The sequence below is a fragment of the Pelophylax lessonae genome, assembly GCF_965119305.1.
Source record: "Pelophylax lessonae genome assembly, chromosome: 7".
Classification (NCBI taxonomy): Eukaryota; Metazoa; Chordata; class Amphibia; order Anura; family Ranidae; genus Pelophylax; species Pelophylax lessonae.
This window is the reverse complement of record NC_138774.1, coordinates 213,506,457-213,525,262: the sequence shown is the minus strand read 5'-3', so window position 1 is coordinate 213,525,262 and position 18,806 is coordinate 213,506,457. Positions and strand designations below refer to the sequence as shown.

General features: G+C 41.0%; 1 protein-coding gene across 1 annotated transcript in view; it reads left to right on the top strand.

The window, feature by feature from the left end:
- Positions 1-9,987: 9,987 nt before the first annotated feature.
- LOC309560706 (olfactory protein-like) overlaps positions 9,988-18,806 on the top strand; it is a 38,558-nt gene continuing 29,739 nt past the window's right edge. Inside the window, exons 1-2 of the mRNA XM_082264332.1 lie at positions 9,988-10,085; positions 15,573-15,712. Coding sequence (XP_082120458.1) covers positions 9,996-10,085; positions 15,573-15,712 — 230 coding nt within the window. The 5' untranslated portion in view covers positions 9,988-9,995. The remainder of the gene's footprint in view (positions 10,086-15,572; positions 15,713-18,806) is intronic.

The following is an 18,806-nucleotide window of genomic DNA, read 5'->3' as shown; positions in this document are numbered from 1 at the left end:
GAAGATTTCCCCTCTACTCCTGTTCTGCTGACAACCCAAAATTTGGGAATTTCTTTCAGTTTCAATGAGAATGATAAATATGACAAATAGGGAGAATCTTCCTAACTGGGGGAAAGACCGGAATAAAAACCTGGCAGGTGTTCCAGGGTCTCCCTACTATCCAAAACTATAAATAAAATGTAAAATGTCTTACTGGCCAAAAGATTTGTAATTCTGTCCAGCAAGTCTTCTTTTATGGATGCTGCTGGGGTGTGACTTCACTTTTCTCTCCTGCAGTTAAAGGGATGTAGCTTGGTCAAGAACCGCCCCTGGCTTTGATTGGATAGGAAAGGAGCAGTTACACACTGAAGAGGTCAGCTCCAGCTATCAGCAAGCTCCCTGATTGGCATACAGCACTGTCATAACCTAAACAAGAAAAAGAGCAGAATCGGTCTATAATTAATTAATTAATTATAACAGGTAACATCCAAAGGCATAAAATCACAACATTTACTACTCTCCAAAGGAAAAGAAATGCATTAGCCCACAACGACAAGCACATATAAAATTACCAAAAAAAAATGTATTTATATGTCTTCTTGGTCATTTTTTTTCTTTGAGCTTCATAAAAAGAAAAAGAATACCACAATAAAATAATGTCACATGACTTCAAGCATATGGTGTACAAATCCATTGTCAAACTCTTGTCTTGATCGACATGGTTCACTTGAAGTCATGTGACATATTGCGATATTACTTTTATGTTTTTAGGAAACACGTTTTCGTGAAGATATATACAAACTAAATAAACAACTTTTTTTAAATTGTGCGACTTCTGCTGAAAATCGCACAATTTCAAAGCCGCATGTCAGTGCGACTTCAAAGACATCTGTGGGGTTTCACGCACATATGTCTATACAAGTTGCACCCGAAATCGCCAAAAGTAGGAACTACTTTTTTAAATCAATGCAGCACCGATTTGAACAGTGCAATTGCTGGCAATAGGGTGCGATCTGTCAAATCACGTGACACGTCGCTCCAATGTGAACGAGGGCTTAATTCATTTTTAACACTTGTGGGAGGGTGCAGCGGCAGTAACTCACACACACAGTGCAGATGTAATAGAAAGAACTTGTATTGCAGTCATAATATAACAGGTAACAACAAGCCAGGTGGAAGGCAGCACCGACTGGGAACACTCACAGATGAACAGCAGATTGCAGCAGAACAGACCTAAGCAAAACTGGCAGCATCTGTCTTAAAAGGCAAAATGCGGCCTGGCCGGTCTATGCCCAAGCGGGAAGGTTTCCAGGAGAAGTGGCAAATCCCTAGCCTTTAGCTACTAGTCTGGACCATGTCCATGTCATTATTACTGTCCCTGACAGACGGGTGACCTGACCCTACACTACCCACATGCTAAATGCACATGAAACTCAGGAACCAGGGTCTTAAATAGACTCTGCCTGATCCAAGATGGTGACCAGAGTCAACTGGATACCTGCCACTGTGACCCAGGAAACCATAAAAGAACCATTGCTAGATTAGTGTACATACAAACAAAAATCCTACACTAAGTTGTGCATAAAGTAATACAAATAAATAAAATAAGTGCTTGTTTATATTTCCATAAACATTATATCATAAATTCGGTGAAGAAAATAGGCAATTGGGTATGCCGTGTAGCCACGCCCCGACGTTTCATCACCCCCCCAGTAGAAGTCAGAAGTGACAAAACGTTGGGGGGGGGGGGGTGATAAACAAAATATAACAAACAATACAACCATAATAAAATTTGATATCTCAGATAATGTAAATAAGCACTTCTCCAAAACCCAAAGATTTTCCTGTGAAAAATTTAACTATTTCATTCCATCAAGAGACTATAAATCTTTATATTATTTATTCATTTTAGTTATTTTCCATCCAAATGATGTAAGAGTTTCTTCCTTCAATTTCATAAATCTGTTTAACTTTTTTTTGTAAAACTCTTACATCTTTGACCATATCATATAACTATTTTCCTATTTCAGTGTAAGGAAGAAGTAAATAATATCTTTGATATGTAAAATTATATTACTCTGTAATATAAATTATTAATTAATAAAATCTCTTCCATCCCTGGAAATTTCTATAATTAAATAATTCATACAATTTAAGCCTTTATTTCTTTCGCACCAAGTATAAGTATGATAAGTAATCATAACTCTCCATTTTTCAATTGCCATATTAATTTTTATATATTCTATCTATCTATCTATGACCAGCAAGGAACTCTTTTCTATGCTCTTTTTTTCAACATTCCGTAATTATTTGGTTCAACAGTAACTCTGAACACATTAAATCAGATCCTTCTCTTCCATACAAGCCTGTATATACTTTAACTATATCTTTTTTCATCTAGATTGAATTAGCATCTTCTTCAATAGAAGTACATACCCATAAGTTATTAATGTAAAATTCCTAAATCTATTCCTTTTTTTAAAATAACATAAATATATCCTCTAATTGGTAATAATGCTTCAAATGTACAATTTTTGTACATCATGGTTATAGCAACCCATCCATCTAACTTTCCCAAGTTGTGTGTTGTGCTCTAACAAAATTAGTAAAATAAAATAAATTCTATGTTTACAAGTTTATCATAATATGAGTTTCTGTAAGGCTTCTTTCACACGGTCCGCCTCCGTATGGCGGATCCGTGTTGCTCAGCGGGGATCGATCCGCTATCCCCGCTAAGCCGGCGGATGACAGCTCCGTCTCCGCTTGCAGAGCGGAGAGGGAGGTGTCTCAGCACCCGCTGCCCTCTATGGGGGATCGGAGGAGAGCGGACCGCTTGTCAGCTCTCATCAGATCCGCTCCGCTCCTATTACTGAACGGATGGAAAAATAGGGTTTCCATCCGTCCAGATTTCAGCACAGGATCGGATGCGGATGGCAGCGGAGGTGACCTCCGCTGACACCCGCTGCCCCATAGAGCTGCATGGAGGATCCGATCAGATCCGCCTAAAAAACTGACAGGCGGATCTGATCGGACCGCCCGTGTGAAAGAGCCCTAAAGTAATTAAGACACCTAGATGTAACAACTATAATGTAAACTAAACTAGTATCATAATTATTAGCTGTTGCTGTGATATTAATGTTCCAAGGATCTACTAAACTAACAAAGGTTGTGTAGGAGAAAGAATCAAATTTCAATGTCATCACGGAGTCACTTATGTTTCCTTCTATCTTGTCACTACCATCAAGATTAATACAGCAGATTTTGCACATAATATTCTTGTAACTGTATAATCCATTCTATTTAAATAAGCAACACAATGTGTAAAATATTTCCAAGCTCTAAACCAGGGATCCTCAAACTACGGTCCTCCAGCTTTAGCAGAACTACACATCCCATGAGGCATTGTAAAACTCTGACTGCATTGATGGACACAGGTGAGGCTGCATTGATGGGCACAGGTGAGATGACATTGATGGGCACTGATCAGGCTGCATTGATGGGCATAGGTGAGGTTGCATTGATAGACACTAATGAGGTTGCCCAATGGGCACGGGTGAGGCTGCATTGATGGACACAGGCGATGCAGCATTGATGGGCACTGATCAGGCTGCATTAATGGGCACAGGTGAGGTTGCATTCATGGGCACAGGTGAGGTTGCATTCATGGGCACAGGTGAGGCTGCATTGTTAGGCATTGATGAGGCTCCATTGATGGGCACAGGTAAGGTTGCATTGATGGGCACTGGTGAGGCTGCATTCATGGGCAATAGTGAGGCTGCACAGATGGACATCATGCAAAAATACAGACCGGTAACTCCGATTTCTATTTTTTTTTTTCCACTGATAAATAAGCAGAGCAGGTTTGTTTATGGGCCTGTGTGTACTAGCATAATGGAAACAATGACCTGCATTTAAAAAAAAAAAAAAAAAAAAAAGTTTGAAAACTGAGTGTTCTTAGGCAGCAATGTGCAAAAGGCCTGAGAGAGTAGGACAAAAATTCTTCAGATATATAAATAGTAAAAACAGCCCTCAAATTTTCCACTCACCTGCTCTAAATTTGGGAGTGGAAAACGATTGAGGGCGAGAGAGGAGAGGAAGAGGAAAGGCGGCCGGATAATGAGAGCAGGGATCGCTGCACTGTAACATTTTTAATTTGAATTGCCGGTCGCTCAGCTTCTCACACAGTCCCGCCTCCTGGTTCGGCTCCTTTGATAGACAGAACACCACCAGTACGTGTGACGTCTATCATAGGAGCCGAGCCAGGAGGAATGACTGTGTGTGAAGCTGAGCGACCGGCAATTCAAATGAAAGAGGTTAGAGCACAGCGATTCCCGCTCTGATTATCCAGCCGCCTTTCCTCTTCCTCTCTCTTCCCCTGCACTGGTGAGGATGCGATGACAGGCACAGGTGAGACTGCATTGAGGGGCACAGGTGAGACTGCATTGAGGGGCACAGGTGAGACTGCATTGAGGGGCACAGGTGAGACTGCATTTAGGAGCACAGGTGAGACTGCATTTAGGGGCACAGGTGAGACTGCATTGAGGGGCACAGGTGAGGTTACATTGAGGGGTACAGGTGAGACTGCATTGAGGGGCACAGATGAGGTTACATTGAGGGGTACAGGTGAGACTGCATTGAGGGGCACAGGTGAGGTTACATTGAGGGGTACAGGTGAGACTGCATTGAGGGGCACAGGTGAGGTTACATTGAGGGGTACAGGTGAGGTTACATTGAGGGGTACAGGTGAGACTGCATTGAGGGGCACATGTGAGGTTACATTGAGGGGTACAGGTGAGACTGCATTGAGGGGCACAGGTGAGGTTGCATTGAGGGGCACAGGTGAGGTTTCATTGATGGGCACAGGTGAGGTTTCATTGAGGGGCACACGTTAGGCTGCATTGAGGGGCACAGGTGAGACTGCATTGAGGGGCACAGGTGAGACTGCATTTAGGGGCACAGGTGAGACTGCATTGAGGGGCACAGGTGAGGTTACATTGAGGGGTACAGGTGAGACTGCATTGAGGGGCACAGATGAGGTTACATTGAGGGGCACAGGTGAGGTTTCATTGATGGGCACAGGTGAGGTTTCATTGAGGGGCACACGTTAGGCTGCATTGAGGGGCATAGGTGAGGCTGCATTGATGGACACAGGTGAGGCTGCATTGATGGGCACCGGTGAGACGACATTGATGGGCACTGATCAGGCTGCATTGAGGGGCACAGGTGAGGCTGCATTGATGGACACAGGTGAGGCTGCATTGATGGGCAAAGGTGAGGCGACATTGATGGGCACTGATCAAGCTGCATTGATGGGCACAGGTGAGGTTGCATTGATGGACACTAATAAGGCAGCCTAATGGGAACGGGTGAGGCTGCATTGATGGGCACAGGCGATGCAGCATCGATGGGCACTGATCAGGCTGCATTGATGGGCACAGGTGAGGTTGCATTGATGGGCACAGGTGAGGCGGCATTGATGGGCACTGGTGAGCCGGTATTGATGGGCACTGGTGAGGGGGCATTGATGGGGCTCCGTTGATGGGCACAGGTGAGGTTGCATTGATGGGCACTGGTGAGGCTGCATTCATGGGCACTAGTGAGGCTGCACTGATGGACACTGATGGGCACTGATAAAGTTTTTATTAATATTTATTTGTGCAACTTCTGCATTCATGCAAAAACATTTAACAGTGTCATTTTATAAAATAATTTACGAGGGCACATTTAGGGGCAGGGCAGGGTAGGGGTTAGGTGGGGCAACTGGTGGCGAGTAACCCTTAAGGCCTGGCTAGTAGCTCAGGACTTGAAATTTTGAGCCATGGTAAAATGATTAGGTCTGAGAATATAGGCCATTCACAGATGACTGGGGACAAAGAGAAGGCAATGGGAGAATTAAAGTCCAGTGGCTCAAAACTGATATAGTCCCAGTGGTGTACTTAGCTGAATGTAGGGTTGCCACTTTTTCTTCAAGCCACACCTGAACACTTTAGCGGCGCACAGTATATTTTTTTTGTTTTAGTATACACTATAGGATTGTGCCAGACCTGGGACACCTTTGGACACTCCAAAGAGAATAGAATGCAGCGCACATAGTGCGCCCTCACCCTCTCATCAAGCCCTGTTCCGGGCCACATTCCTGTTTGAATGTGTCCAGGTTTCAGGTGGACTGAAACCCGGACGCATGATTCAAAACCTGGACTGTCCCCGGTGAATCCTGCACAGGTGGAAACCCTAGTGATTGTGCAGTCGGCACAAGGTACTGGCCACCCAACTTAAAGCCTCTGGCGCACCCCTTTAGATATGATTTCCCTTTGGGAGTATGTCACCAGAAATTATATTTTTGTTGCAGAGGAAGCCAAAAATCTGACTTGTAAGTTGGTGCAGACTTCTATGAAAATCAATAAGCCAATCACACCAATTGCCAAGCATTAAATTAAATTTTTTTTTTGTACAGAACACTCCCAGGTAGCCATATTGCATTTTACATAAAATTACAGAGCTGTATATTGGAACGGAAAGGTAATTTTTAATAACATTCAATTACAATATGACTTGAATCGCAATTGTATATGCTATATATTGTTTTTAATTGCTATTTTAATGTTATTTCTCACCAAAGTTGAGTTACCTTTTAAAAACACAAAACAAAAATAAAACATATATTTTTCCCCTTGATGTAAGATTTTCCCAACGGTCATACAGATCCATCTTAAAAGAGAACTCTGGGACTCAAGTGTAGTGGGTAACAAATGATCAACTGTACAACACTGCAATAGAAGGGCTGTGGCTCACGTTTTGTCCATTCACAGAATGCTTCGCAAAACACAAAGCATTCTGTGAATGGACAAAGGCAGAGAAGGGGTTGGATAGTGCAGCTTCTATGTATGAGAGCAGCAGCTCTCCTGAAGCAGCACCGGAAGTATAGGAGAGCTTTACTATATGGCAGGGATTCCAGAACTACACATCCCATGAGGCATTGTAAAACACTAACATTCACAGACATGACAAGGCATGATGGGAATTATAGTTCCTGAATAACTGGAGGGCCATAGTTTGGGAATCCCTGCTATATGGCATAAGTGAAATAGTATAAAAGAAGAAGAAGCAGCGATCCTGAAGGTGGCATCCTGGTGTTCTTTCATTTACACCCTGGATGGAGTGTTATTTGTGTGCTAATGCAGTACAAGGAAATCTATAGTTGATCCAGGACATTTAAGCCCTGATAAGAGCGATAATATGATCAGACCAGATTTAGGCAGAGAATAAGGAGAATGATCTGTACTCAAGATGAAAAACAGTCATGACCTGACCTCACCTCACACCTGGGCAGCTTAATTCAACAAGTACAACAAAGGAGCTTACTAAAAACTTTGCCTTATTTTTCATAGCTGGCACCAAGATGTTCCAAAATCAAGTTATTAAAAGGTGCTGACCATCTGAAGAGAATTCCCTACCAATTCTCATTTGTTGAGGACCATGCTGCCTCAGCCTTGAAGGCTTGTTGTTTTAAACTACCCTATCTTCAGTCTGGTCATGTGATGCTGCAGGGTCCTCTTCCTTTTTGCCTCTTCTACAGACTGGGCAGTCCTGATAAAAAAAAGCCACCTCAGTACCACTATGCCAATACACAATCAATGTTGGGTACTCAGGGGACAGGCCCATACAAACCAGATTGCATGTAAGCTGCCAGAGGCACTTTTTTTTTTTCACTGGCTGGAGGACATTTCTAGGAAAATAAATTAGACAGGAGCTGGGCTGTAAACCTAAATTTAGGTGAACTTGATCATTTAACTTTAAAACTAGATAAGTTTCTTAGAGAATAATTACATGATGGTGGCATGTCAGAGCTCCAGAGTGAAGGCTTCTTTGTAGTTGGGATCAAAGTGAAGTTCTAAAGCAAGTTAAAGTGATTGTAAACCCATAAAATGTTTTCTTTAAAATGACAAATATGTCACACTTACCTGCTTTGTGCAATAGTTTTGTACATAGCCTTGATCCTCCTCATCTTTTGGTCCCCTGCAAGCGCTCCTAGCTCCTACCCCCCCCCCCCCCCCCCCCGCCAAATGCCTACCATAGCAAGCCATGTGCAATGGAGGCACTGCTGTTGGCTCGCTCCTGCCCGCAGCTTCCTCCTTAATGGCTGTTGATGACTCCCGCTGCTGTCTCTGAGCCTATAAGGGAGGAGGGAACCCAGAGAGCCACTGCTCTTCATGCACAGTGCTGGATTATGATTGGGCTCAGTTAAGTATAAGAGGGTGCTGGGGGGCTGCACTCGGGTTTTTTACCTTAATGCAGAGAAAGCATTAAAAGGTAAAAAAAAGAATTAAACCTTTAGAACCACTTTAAAGTACAGTAATGTAAACCCAATTACAAAAATCTCATACGCGATTGGACATACTAATATAATTTCAAAAGCAGCTTTTAATATTTGTAAATCTGTAGCTTATAATGCCTGGTGATCCTTCCATGATGGTCTCTGTTCAGGCACATCCTTTTATAGGGTGACAACACTCTGTCCCCGTCTCCCAATTCAGAGCTTGCACTGTTACCTTGTAATACAGGCTTCCAATGAGCTCATTTCAAGGACCAGGCAAAGTAGTCCTCTGTGGTGCGGTTTCCAACAACTGAATTAACATTCCAGCCTGCCCTGGCATATTGATGTAGAAGAAGAGGCCAGATCTTTAATTTAATTTTCGGGAGCCACAGAACAGAGGATTATTCCACGTGGCCCCCCAAAAGAGTAAGATAGATATCTTCTGCCCAGACCCCTCCTGTTGAACTGATGGGGCCCAGGGAACTTATTTAACCTCTGGGAACAATGGACCCTGGAATTCTTGTGCACGTGCCCAAAGGTAGAGTTCCCTTTCTGCCCACAGGCCCCCTCTTGAACTGATGGGGCCCAGACCCAGTGAAGGATGATCTGTCTACTCCACTGTGTCCCATTGTTGATGTCTCCTTTTACTTCTTGTCCCAGAGACACATGAGGGAAGAGGAAAAATCTTTAAAGTCTGGAAAATCCTCTCTTAAACAGTTCTCACCTGTTCTGGTGACAACTCAAAATTTGAATTTCTCTCACTCAGTCCTGATGACAATGGTCGCTAGGACAAAGAACATAATTACTTTCACCAGCAGGGAAAGGCAGCAGTAAAAACCTGACATGGTGCAAGCTGGGACCCTTAAAGTGGAGTTCCGGCCTCAAAATCAACTTTTCACCATCCGCTTGCTTTAATGTACCTTAAAAAGAATTGGATCATTAAATTTTTTTTTTTTTTATATACTTACCTTGTTTTTAAAGAAAATATACTTACCTTCCTTCCTCTTCGGCCCTCGCCGTCACTTCTTGCTTGCATTGACTCCTGGGAGATGACCGTCATCACCCCCAGGAGTCGATGCGCCTGCACCGGCCCTGCTCGTCACTTCCGATGCAGGAATTAATTTCCTTCTAAACAGGACAAGAAGTGAAGGAAAATCCCCCAATAGCTATGGAACCAGCAATAAAAACCAGGAGGTTCTAACCTTACCCTCTCTGTCCAAAACAAAAACCAGGAGGTTCTAACCTTACCCTCTCTGTCCAAAACAAAAACCAGGAGGTTCTAACCTTACCCTCTCTGTCCAAAAAAAAAAAAAAAAAAAAAAAAAAAATGGAGTTTTGCTGGAGTTGTGCTTTAAACAAGAAAGACTACAGTCATTAGAACCATCTATAAATGCACCACAATGACACAGACCATTACCAGCTCAGGGGGAATATCAAACTTTATACACCCTATCAGTGACATTATTGTGAAAATGATATAGGAGTGTGCTCGTAAAAATTCCACCTTGCACTGAATGTTCTGGGAGATTTTCTACAATTTTGGCAGCAAATTTGTTATAAGAAGTCCGGTTTCCGTTATATAATATACTTATGAAACAATAGGCTCTTATTATCACTGTCGCCTTCCTGACAGGGAGGGGTGTATAAATATAGGCACCAGGCATCCATCACGTCACAGCAATCATTCAGCTCAATACCAAACATGATCCGAATCATCGCCATTGTGGTGCTCTTCTTTCTCCAGTGCCAGGCTGATTTGCCACCGGTAATGAAAGATTTAGACGAGACCAAGGTAAGGGAAGAACATCTTTTTTTAAGAGTTACAAAAAAAAAAAAAAATTGGGTTACTGTTTATTCCTGCATCGGAGGCAGGCAGATTAAAAAAAAAAAAAAAAAAGGTCTAAGCAGATATAGAAACACAAAGTTATGCAATTCTGAATTTATTAACATGTTTACATTTATTACATTTAGTTTTAAAATGCAAGCAAAGCAAATATCTATATTTGGCTTGACATAGACCTTTTGCAGTCTCCAGTATAGCAGAGCTCAGACTAGGGGAGGGAGAGTCATTACACGCCGATATATAAAGGGAATGCAGCTCTAAAAGACACATAAAATTAATTAAAAAAAAGTCCAAATATAAAATCAATGTTGATAGAGTAGAATCCCCACACCAGCTTCTGTGGATTAGAGGTGCATGCACACACGACACCACTGTGCTTACTGGAACCAGTAGACCCTCAAATTTTAGAGAGGTCTAAATCAGCATGATTACAATCAATGGCCAAATAGAACATTCAGGCTTGAGTTGGTTCCCAGGCACCATCCATCAGTCTAGGCTACTATGGTATGGTAGTATGGATTCATGGGCCACTTTCAGAGATCAACACCTCCAGCAACAGCAGCCAAACACTCAGTATTAGGCCTCATGCACACTGAAAGTTATCAAAATGCCAGTAGAAAGCTGCAGCTGTAGGAGTTTTTCAGCTTTTTTTGCAGTAGTGTTTTTCAGCTTTTTTTTTGTGTTTTTCAGCTGTAGCGGCTATTAGCTTTTTTTTAGCAAAACTATACTCCCACAAAATCTTATGGCTCAAAAACACTGCTAAATGCCGAATAAAGAAGAACAACATTAAAAAGAAGAACAGCATTAAAATAGTCAGAAATTTCTTAGAAACCAGCAACTGTTAAGGCTTTTAAAAGCTGGCTCAGGAGTATGTAATGTACAGTATAACAAAGAATGCATGGGTCAGGAGTATGTAATGCACAATATAGTGCAGGAGTATGTCATGTACACTAGAACACAAGAACTGCAGGGGTCAGGAGTGTGACAGGCATAGAGCGCAGAGGTCAGGGGTGTGTAACATACACAATGCAGGGGTCTCTAATGCAACCTGTGCAGGGTTTAACCACTTAAGGACCAGGCCTTTTTCTGACACTTCTTGTTTACAAGTTACAATCAGTATTTTTTGCTAGAAAATTACTTGAAACCCCCAAAACTTATATTTTTTATAGCAGAGACCCTATAGAATAAAATGTAGATCGTTGCAATACTTTATGTCACACCGTATTTGTGCAGCGGTCTTACAAACGCAAATTTTTTTGGAAAAAATACACTTTTTTAAATTAAAAATAAGAAAAAAGTTAGCCCAATTTTTTTCTATAATGTGAAAGATAATGTTGAGTGAATAGATAAGGTCACGCTTCAAAATTGCACACACTCATGGAATGGCCACAAACATTGGTACTTAAAAATCTCCTTAGGTGACATTTTAAAAATTTCTACAGGTTACCAGTTTAGAGTTATAGAGGAGATCTAGGGCTAGAATTATTGCTCTCGCCCTAATGATCACGGCGATACCTTACATATGTGGTTTGAACACCGTTTACATATGTGGGCGTGACTTGCATATGCATTCACTTCTGCACGCGATCTCAGAGGGATGGGGCACTTTACTTTTTTTTTTTCCTATTTATTTATTTTTTCCAATTTTTCTTATTTATTTTACCTTATATTTTTTATTTTTACACTGTCCCTTTAAAAAAAAATTTGATCACTTTTATTCCTATTACAAGGAATGTAAACATCCCTTGTAATAGAAAAGGGCAGGACAGGTCCTCTTTAATGTGAGATCTGGAGTCAAAAAGACCTCAGATCTCACATCTACCCTTAAAAGCAAAAAAGAAAAAAAATGGGCCCTTTAAGGTCGTTGGGAGGAAGGAACGTATGACGTCGCTCAAGTCCTCCAAGGCCAAAAAGTCGAGTAGGGGCCATCTTGCTCTCACTCGACTTCCTGCACAGCACCTGAGAAGACCGGATAGTTTTCCCCGCTACCGACGGCTCCCGTAATCGGGGAAAACTACAAGGAAGTGGCGGGAGGGGGGGCACCTCTCCCGTCCCAATAAAAGTGATCCCGCAGTGAATCCACCCCTGGGACCACTTTTATGTGAAAGAGGCCTTCCCGCCCTGTAAGAAAATACCAGGGTTATGGCAGCTATCTGCTGCCACGACACCTGTATTTAATGCCACAATACCAATGTAAAACTGCGGCGGGAGGTTCGGAAGTGGTTAAGGGAGTGTATTGCAAAGTGTGCAGGGGTGTGTAACATGCACAGTGCAAGGGTCAGGGGTGTGTAACATGCACAGCGCAGGGGTCTCTAATGCAACGTGTGCAGGGTTTAGGGGTGAGTATTGCAAAGTGTGCAGGGGTCAGAGTTGTGTAACATGCAAAGTGCAGGGGTCAGAGGTGTGTAATGCAAAGCATACAGGGGCAAGAGGTGTGTAATGCATAGAGTGCAAAGGTTAAAAATATTTATTGCACAGAGAACAGGAGTCTAAAGTGTAGAATTCACAGATTGCGGGTGTCAGGGCGTGTAACACACAAAGTGCAGGTGGCAGGGGATTCCAGAAATCCTCCCTCCCTATAAGCCCCTCAAATTCTCCCCCCAGCAAAAATCCCCTACAGAACAAATCCAACCCAAATTTTCCAAACAAATATGCCTCTTCTGTCTTTAATTCTCCCAACTCTGCCCAAATCTCTACCTATTAGCACAGATGGTCTTCCTCCCCCCCAACTCAAAATCTCCCATACCTCCCATTCATCTCTCCCGCTTTGAATTTACCAGAACTTAGATGCAGTGCAGTGGGAGAGGAGATTTATACCAGGCTCATGTCATGTGACACATCATAGCCAAGAGGGAGCCTAGAAAAGCTTCCCTTAGCTTTGCATTGCCCTGACAGGCATCATGGTGGGGACAGATCCTGGCCGCTGTAGTTGAGGGTGATTATGTTGCCGGCGCCTAGGGCACCGTGCAAGAGATTCAAGGCCATGCTCTGGATGTCTAATGTGACACCCATGTCTGTAAATATTGCTGTAGCAGAGTAAAATCTATTAAACAGGACTATGCTGTCTGACAGAGCTGTGTAAATCCCTAGACTGCATAAACAGATCCACCAATCCTTTAGTTAAGGTCTCGTGACTTTAAACTTGATGAAGTCACGAGACCCTTGATAAAGTCACGAGGTGGTGTGATGCAACGCGTCGGGAGGAGTCGGGTGAAGTCACTTCCTGGTCTACGGCCGTGACCGAAAGTTCATCTTTTATCTGTGTCCCACAATTGCGGAAGAGCTACATCTTTATTGTATATGTAAGTTACTATATTTTTTTCAAATAAATGTTTTAAATTACTGCAGTATGAGGCCCCTTCTTGTTTTATTCCTGTGAGAGAGAGTGACGAGCGGATCCTTTTGGCCAATCTTCACCATTCGTTTTCCTGGTTTCCCTGATTGAGGTTTTATAGGAGATTTGGTCTCCATGCTACGCTTCATATTACTCGTTTTAAGGTGAGCGGACATTTCACACAGTGTTGGATTCACTGCGGGATACTTTTCACATCAGTGATATCTTTGGAATTGAGTGCACATTACGCCACTCAAATCACTGTCACTTGCTGCTGTTTTTGCACAGTTTTGCATAAGAATTGGAATATGGACTTTTAACTTATTACTTATCACTCTCATTTGTTGCTGCTTTTGCACATCAATTGAAATACGAATTTTATGTTTGAATTTTTCCCACCAGCACCTTATATATTTATATATTGCATATGTTTTACTGGGATAATATATATTATACTGTCACGTACTGCTGCTTTTGCACTTTTGAACATCAATTGGAACACTGACACTTTATTTGAATTTTTTCCCACCAGCACTTTATAGATCTATATTGCATTTGTTTTACTGGGATATTCTACATTATTTAACACTTGATGGATATGCTTTATTTGTGATTTTTATTTATCACGTCAATTTTATTTTAGCAATTTTACATATGCACAGATACTTTGGAATATTATAGATTTTATTTTGTGATACACTCATGAAATATTTTTTAGCGCTGATTACCGTAATTTATATTTATATGAGGTGAGAGGAATCAAAACACCCAGCGTAGGAAGCAATGAACAGACAAGAAAAAACAATCACTGCTCCACTTACTACAGTGAAGCCAAAACCTAATTTAACCTAGCAGCCTAACTAGAGGAGGGCGCTACAAGTATATTAGAATCACAACATAAAAAAAGACAATGCTAATTCATTTAACTGGGATGGCATTGATAGAGAAAAAAAATGTCATGAGAGTGTGCATGCCTAAAGAGTGACCAACCACCACTCATTGTGGAGTTCATTGCTAATTTGTTAGTACTGCGCAAAAATCCCCCAAAAAAAAAAAGAGAATCACTTTGGTTTACCCACTTGCCAACTGCCTATCGCACTTATACTGCAGCTGTCGGCTCTATTGCACGACACGATGTACCTGTACATCATTTCGTGCAATAGACACTGCGGGGCACATGCCAATCAGGGGGTCTGGCAGGGTAAACAAGGCAGATCGTCGTTCTGACAGGGGAGAAGATAGAGATCTTGTGTTCCTGCTAAACAGGATCACCAATCTCTGTCTTTACCCAGTCAAAGCATCCCACACACAGTTAGCAAGAATCAGCTAGGCACACAGTTAACCCTTTGATTGCCCCTGATGTTAACCTCTTCCCTGCCAGTGCCATTAGTACAGTTAAAGTGCATATTTTTAGCACTGTAATAATGTCACTGGTTCCCAAAAAAAGTGTCGAAAGTGTCAGTTATGTGTCCGATTTGTCTGTCGCAATGTCGTAGTCCCACTAAAAAGTGCTGATCGCCGCCATTACTATTAAAAAAATAAATGAATAAATAAATATGCCATAAAAATATCCCATAGTTTGTAGACGAGATAACTTTGGCGCAAACCAATCAATATATGCCTATTGGGATTTTCTTTTACCAAAAATATGTAGCAGAATACATATTGGCCTAAATTAATAAAGAAATTAGATTTTTTTTTTTTTTTTATATTGAATGTAGACAAAATAACTTTTGTGCAAACCAATCAATATACGCCTATTGGGATTTTATTGGCCTAAACTAATGAAGATAGATTTTTTTTTTTTTGGATGTGTTTTATAGCAGAAAGTAAAAAATATTGTTTTTTATTTTTCAAAACGGCCGCTTTTTTTTTGTATATAGCGCAAAAAATAAAAACCGCAGAGGTGATTAAGTACCACCAAAAGAAAGCTCTATTTGTGGGGGAAAAAAAGGACATTAACTTTATTTGGATAGAGGATCGCACGACCATGCAATTGTCAGTTAAAGTAAAGTAGTGCCGTATGGCTAAAAATGGCCTGGTCATTAAGGGGGTAAAACCTTCCGGGGCTCAAGTGGTTAATTGTCTACTTTGTTTTGCAGCTTGGAGGTGTTTGGTATGGAATTGCTGGAGCATCCAACTGCAAGAGATTTGTGCAAATGAAGTCAGATAACATGCCAGCCCCTGTCAATATCTATTCCATTAACAATGGGAATATGAAAAGCAGTACATCCTTTCAGACGTAAGTACATATGACTATGAAGCTACAAAAAATTATATTCTGTGCAGAAATACTTGAGCTGCCATAAAACAAAAAAAAAAAAAATGCCTGTGTTGTAAAAAAAGTGAGCATGACTTACCTAAAGTGGGTGTGGCTTAACTGGCATGCAGAGCCCGATACCGACATGCTCTTTGTCATGCTTTTTCCACTAAGAAGTCAAATTCAGGTATTTACACTGCTTTCATGCATGGCACAAAAAAAATTACAAATTCACATGTAACAACAGCATTGCTCTATGCTGCACCCAAAAGGACCTAAAGGAGAAGTATGGATTAAAAAAAAAACATCATCTATACTCCTCTCCATGCTGCAGCATCTGTGTGATGCTGCAGCTGTCCCATGTCATTTCTAAGACCTAGGAGGAGAGCTGAGCAATCACATGCCCACTGATCATTCAGTTCTGTGTGCTCATAGTGGAGACTGTCAGTCACCGCTCTGCCCCTCCAGTGCTCAATGGAGCACCAGGCTGGGGAGGAGATGCGAGTGGCTGGCTGCTACTCTCAGCATGCTTAAAGGCAGAGCCAGCTGTCAATCAGGCAGTAGGGTGGATCCCGACAATATTGTCATAATGCTTCCCAAGCCTATCATTCTGGATCACAAGAGGACAAAAGTAATTATACCCACACAGAAGTATGGTCAGAAACATTTTCTGGCCAATTCCCCATCAATTTATTTTTTGCTGTCTGTATGCTATTGGAAAATTTCCCTTCACTTCTTGTCCCAGGAACACAAAAAGAAATTAGAGGAAATCTCCCTAAGTAAAGTTTGTCCCCAGAACAGATGTCCCTCTTGGAAGATTTCCCCTCATTTCTTCTTCTGGAAACTTAGAACTTTGGCTGTCCCCTCACATTCCTTCTCGTTGACGATGGTCACCAGTATAGAGGGATGAATCTCATCTAATGGGAATACAGAGCTCAAAAAAAAGACTTAGCAGAGGGTCTAACCCTTCATTATTCCTACAACAATGTTGCCTAGCAATACAGTTTTATTAGAAATTCTTTAATTATTAGTTTTGGATTGAGTAGGGAATTTAATACGATTTGTAATCATTTTTAATAGGAGGTTAATAAAAAGTGTATTAATTGCCATTGTATTACTGTTGAGCTGGCCATACACTATGTCAGAATATTTATACTGCTCTGAATATAACAGTGTCTATTTATGTCAATAAGCAAAGATCTGTGAGGTAGGAGAATCTCAACTTATTTCCACAAATAAATATGTAGCGAATTCTTTTTATCGATTCATTTCTTTTTAAAAGCATATACCAATCTTAGTGAAAACAGTCTTATTCACAAGACATGTATTCACCATAAGTGATCAGACTTGAGATGACACAAAAAGATAACTTTACATAAAATACAAACTTCAAACAATAAATGCAATGTGAAATGTAGCTCAATAATGAAAGTAAAAATAAAGCAAGATTCCGTTTTCTCCAGGTATAGTATAAACCATAAATGAATGTTCTATATAATCAGACCACAACTGTCTGCGCTATGCGCAGCCGATAGTCACTCCACTGCAGATGAAGCGAGAATAGGCTATGCAAAACGTGAGACTAATACGCCAATATGCGCTAAATCTGATAATAAAATGTATAAAAACAAAAATCAGTTTTTAAAGAAAAATCTACATATGGTTAATACTAAGGATGATCGAACTTTTGAAAAGTTCGGTTCGGCCAGAACATCCGAACTTCCCGAAAGTTCGGCCCGGATTTCAGAACCCCATTGAAATCAATGGGACCCGAACTTCGGTAATCAAAAAACACCATTTTGAAGCCCCAAAACCCAATAAATGCCCCTAAAAAGTGCCTAGGGTTCTGGGTCATGCCCCATTAACTGTTAATCACACAAAAAAAAGTTCTTAAAAATTGTCATTTTTGATAAAAAAGCCAATTATTGAAAAAATTAAAAAAAAAAAAGAGAGATTTTTGATTTTGACTTTGGATTTAGTATCTGGGGGGTCTAACAGGTGTGCATGTGAAGTTTCAGCTCTGTAGCATGTCCAGAACCATGAAAAAAAAAAAAGATAATTTTTCAGTAGAACAGGGATGTGGGTCGGGACCCTCCTTTAACTTTAACACCTATATGATCTTTTTTTCTGGTTCTGGACATGCTACAGAGCTGAAACTTCACAGGTACACCTTTTAGACCCCCCAGACACAAAATCACACATAAAAAATTCTTAAAAATTGTCATTTTTGATAAAAAAGCCAATTATTGAAAAAATTTAAAAAAAAAAAAAAAAGAGATTTTTGGATTTCAGATCTGGGAGGTCTAAAAAGTGTACATGTGAAGTTTCAGCTCTGTAGCATGTCCAGAACCAATAAAAAAAAGGATTGTATGTATTAGAAAACTTTCAGCACAGGAATATGGCTTCTCTGCTGTAACACCTTGGCGGTTTCAAAGCAGGCATTTTTTTGGGTTCTTTGCAGTCAGGAAAAACATCTGAACTTGTGTATAGTGGTACTGTGCACAAGTTCAGATGTTTTGCCTGCCTCCAAAACCCCCAAAAAATGCCAGCAAAAACACACCTGGGCATTTATTTTTGACGCTAGCGTTTTTTTTGGCATTTTTTGGGGTTCTTTTGAGGCAGGCAAAACATCTGAACTTGTGTATAGTGGTGTATATACACACAACCATATATTTATATATACCCCTAGACATATATAGGTGTGATAGTAGCAGAAATAAATGCTTGCGCTAATGAAATCATTTACAGTAATATATTTCTGCTACTATCACACCTATATATGTCTAGGGGTATATATTCAGACATATATGTCTATATATACCCCCTATACACATGTTCAGATGTTTTGCCTGCCTCAAAAGAACCCCAAAAAATGCCAAAAAAAAAACGCCCAGGTGTGTTTTTGCTGGCATTTTTTGGGGGTTTTTGGAGGCAGGCAAAACATCAGAACTTGTGCACAGTACCACTATACACAAGTTCAGATGTTTTTCCTGACTGCAAAGATCCCAAAAAAATGCCTTCTATTAAACCGGCAAGGTGTTACAGGAGCGGAGCCAACCCCCTGTCAGAAAGTTTT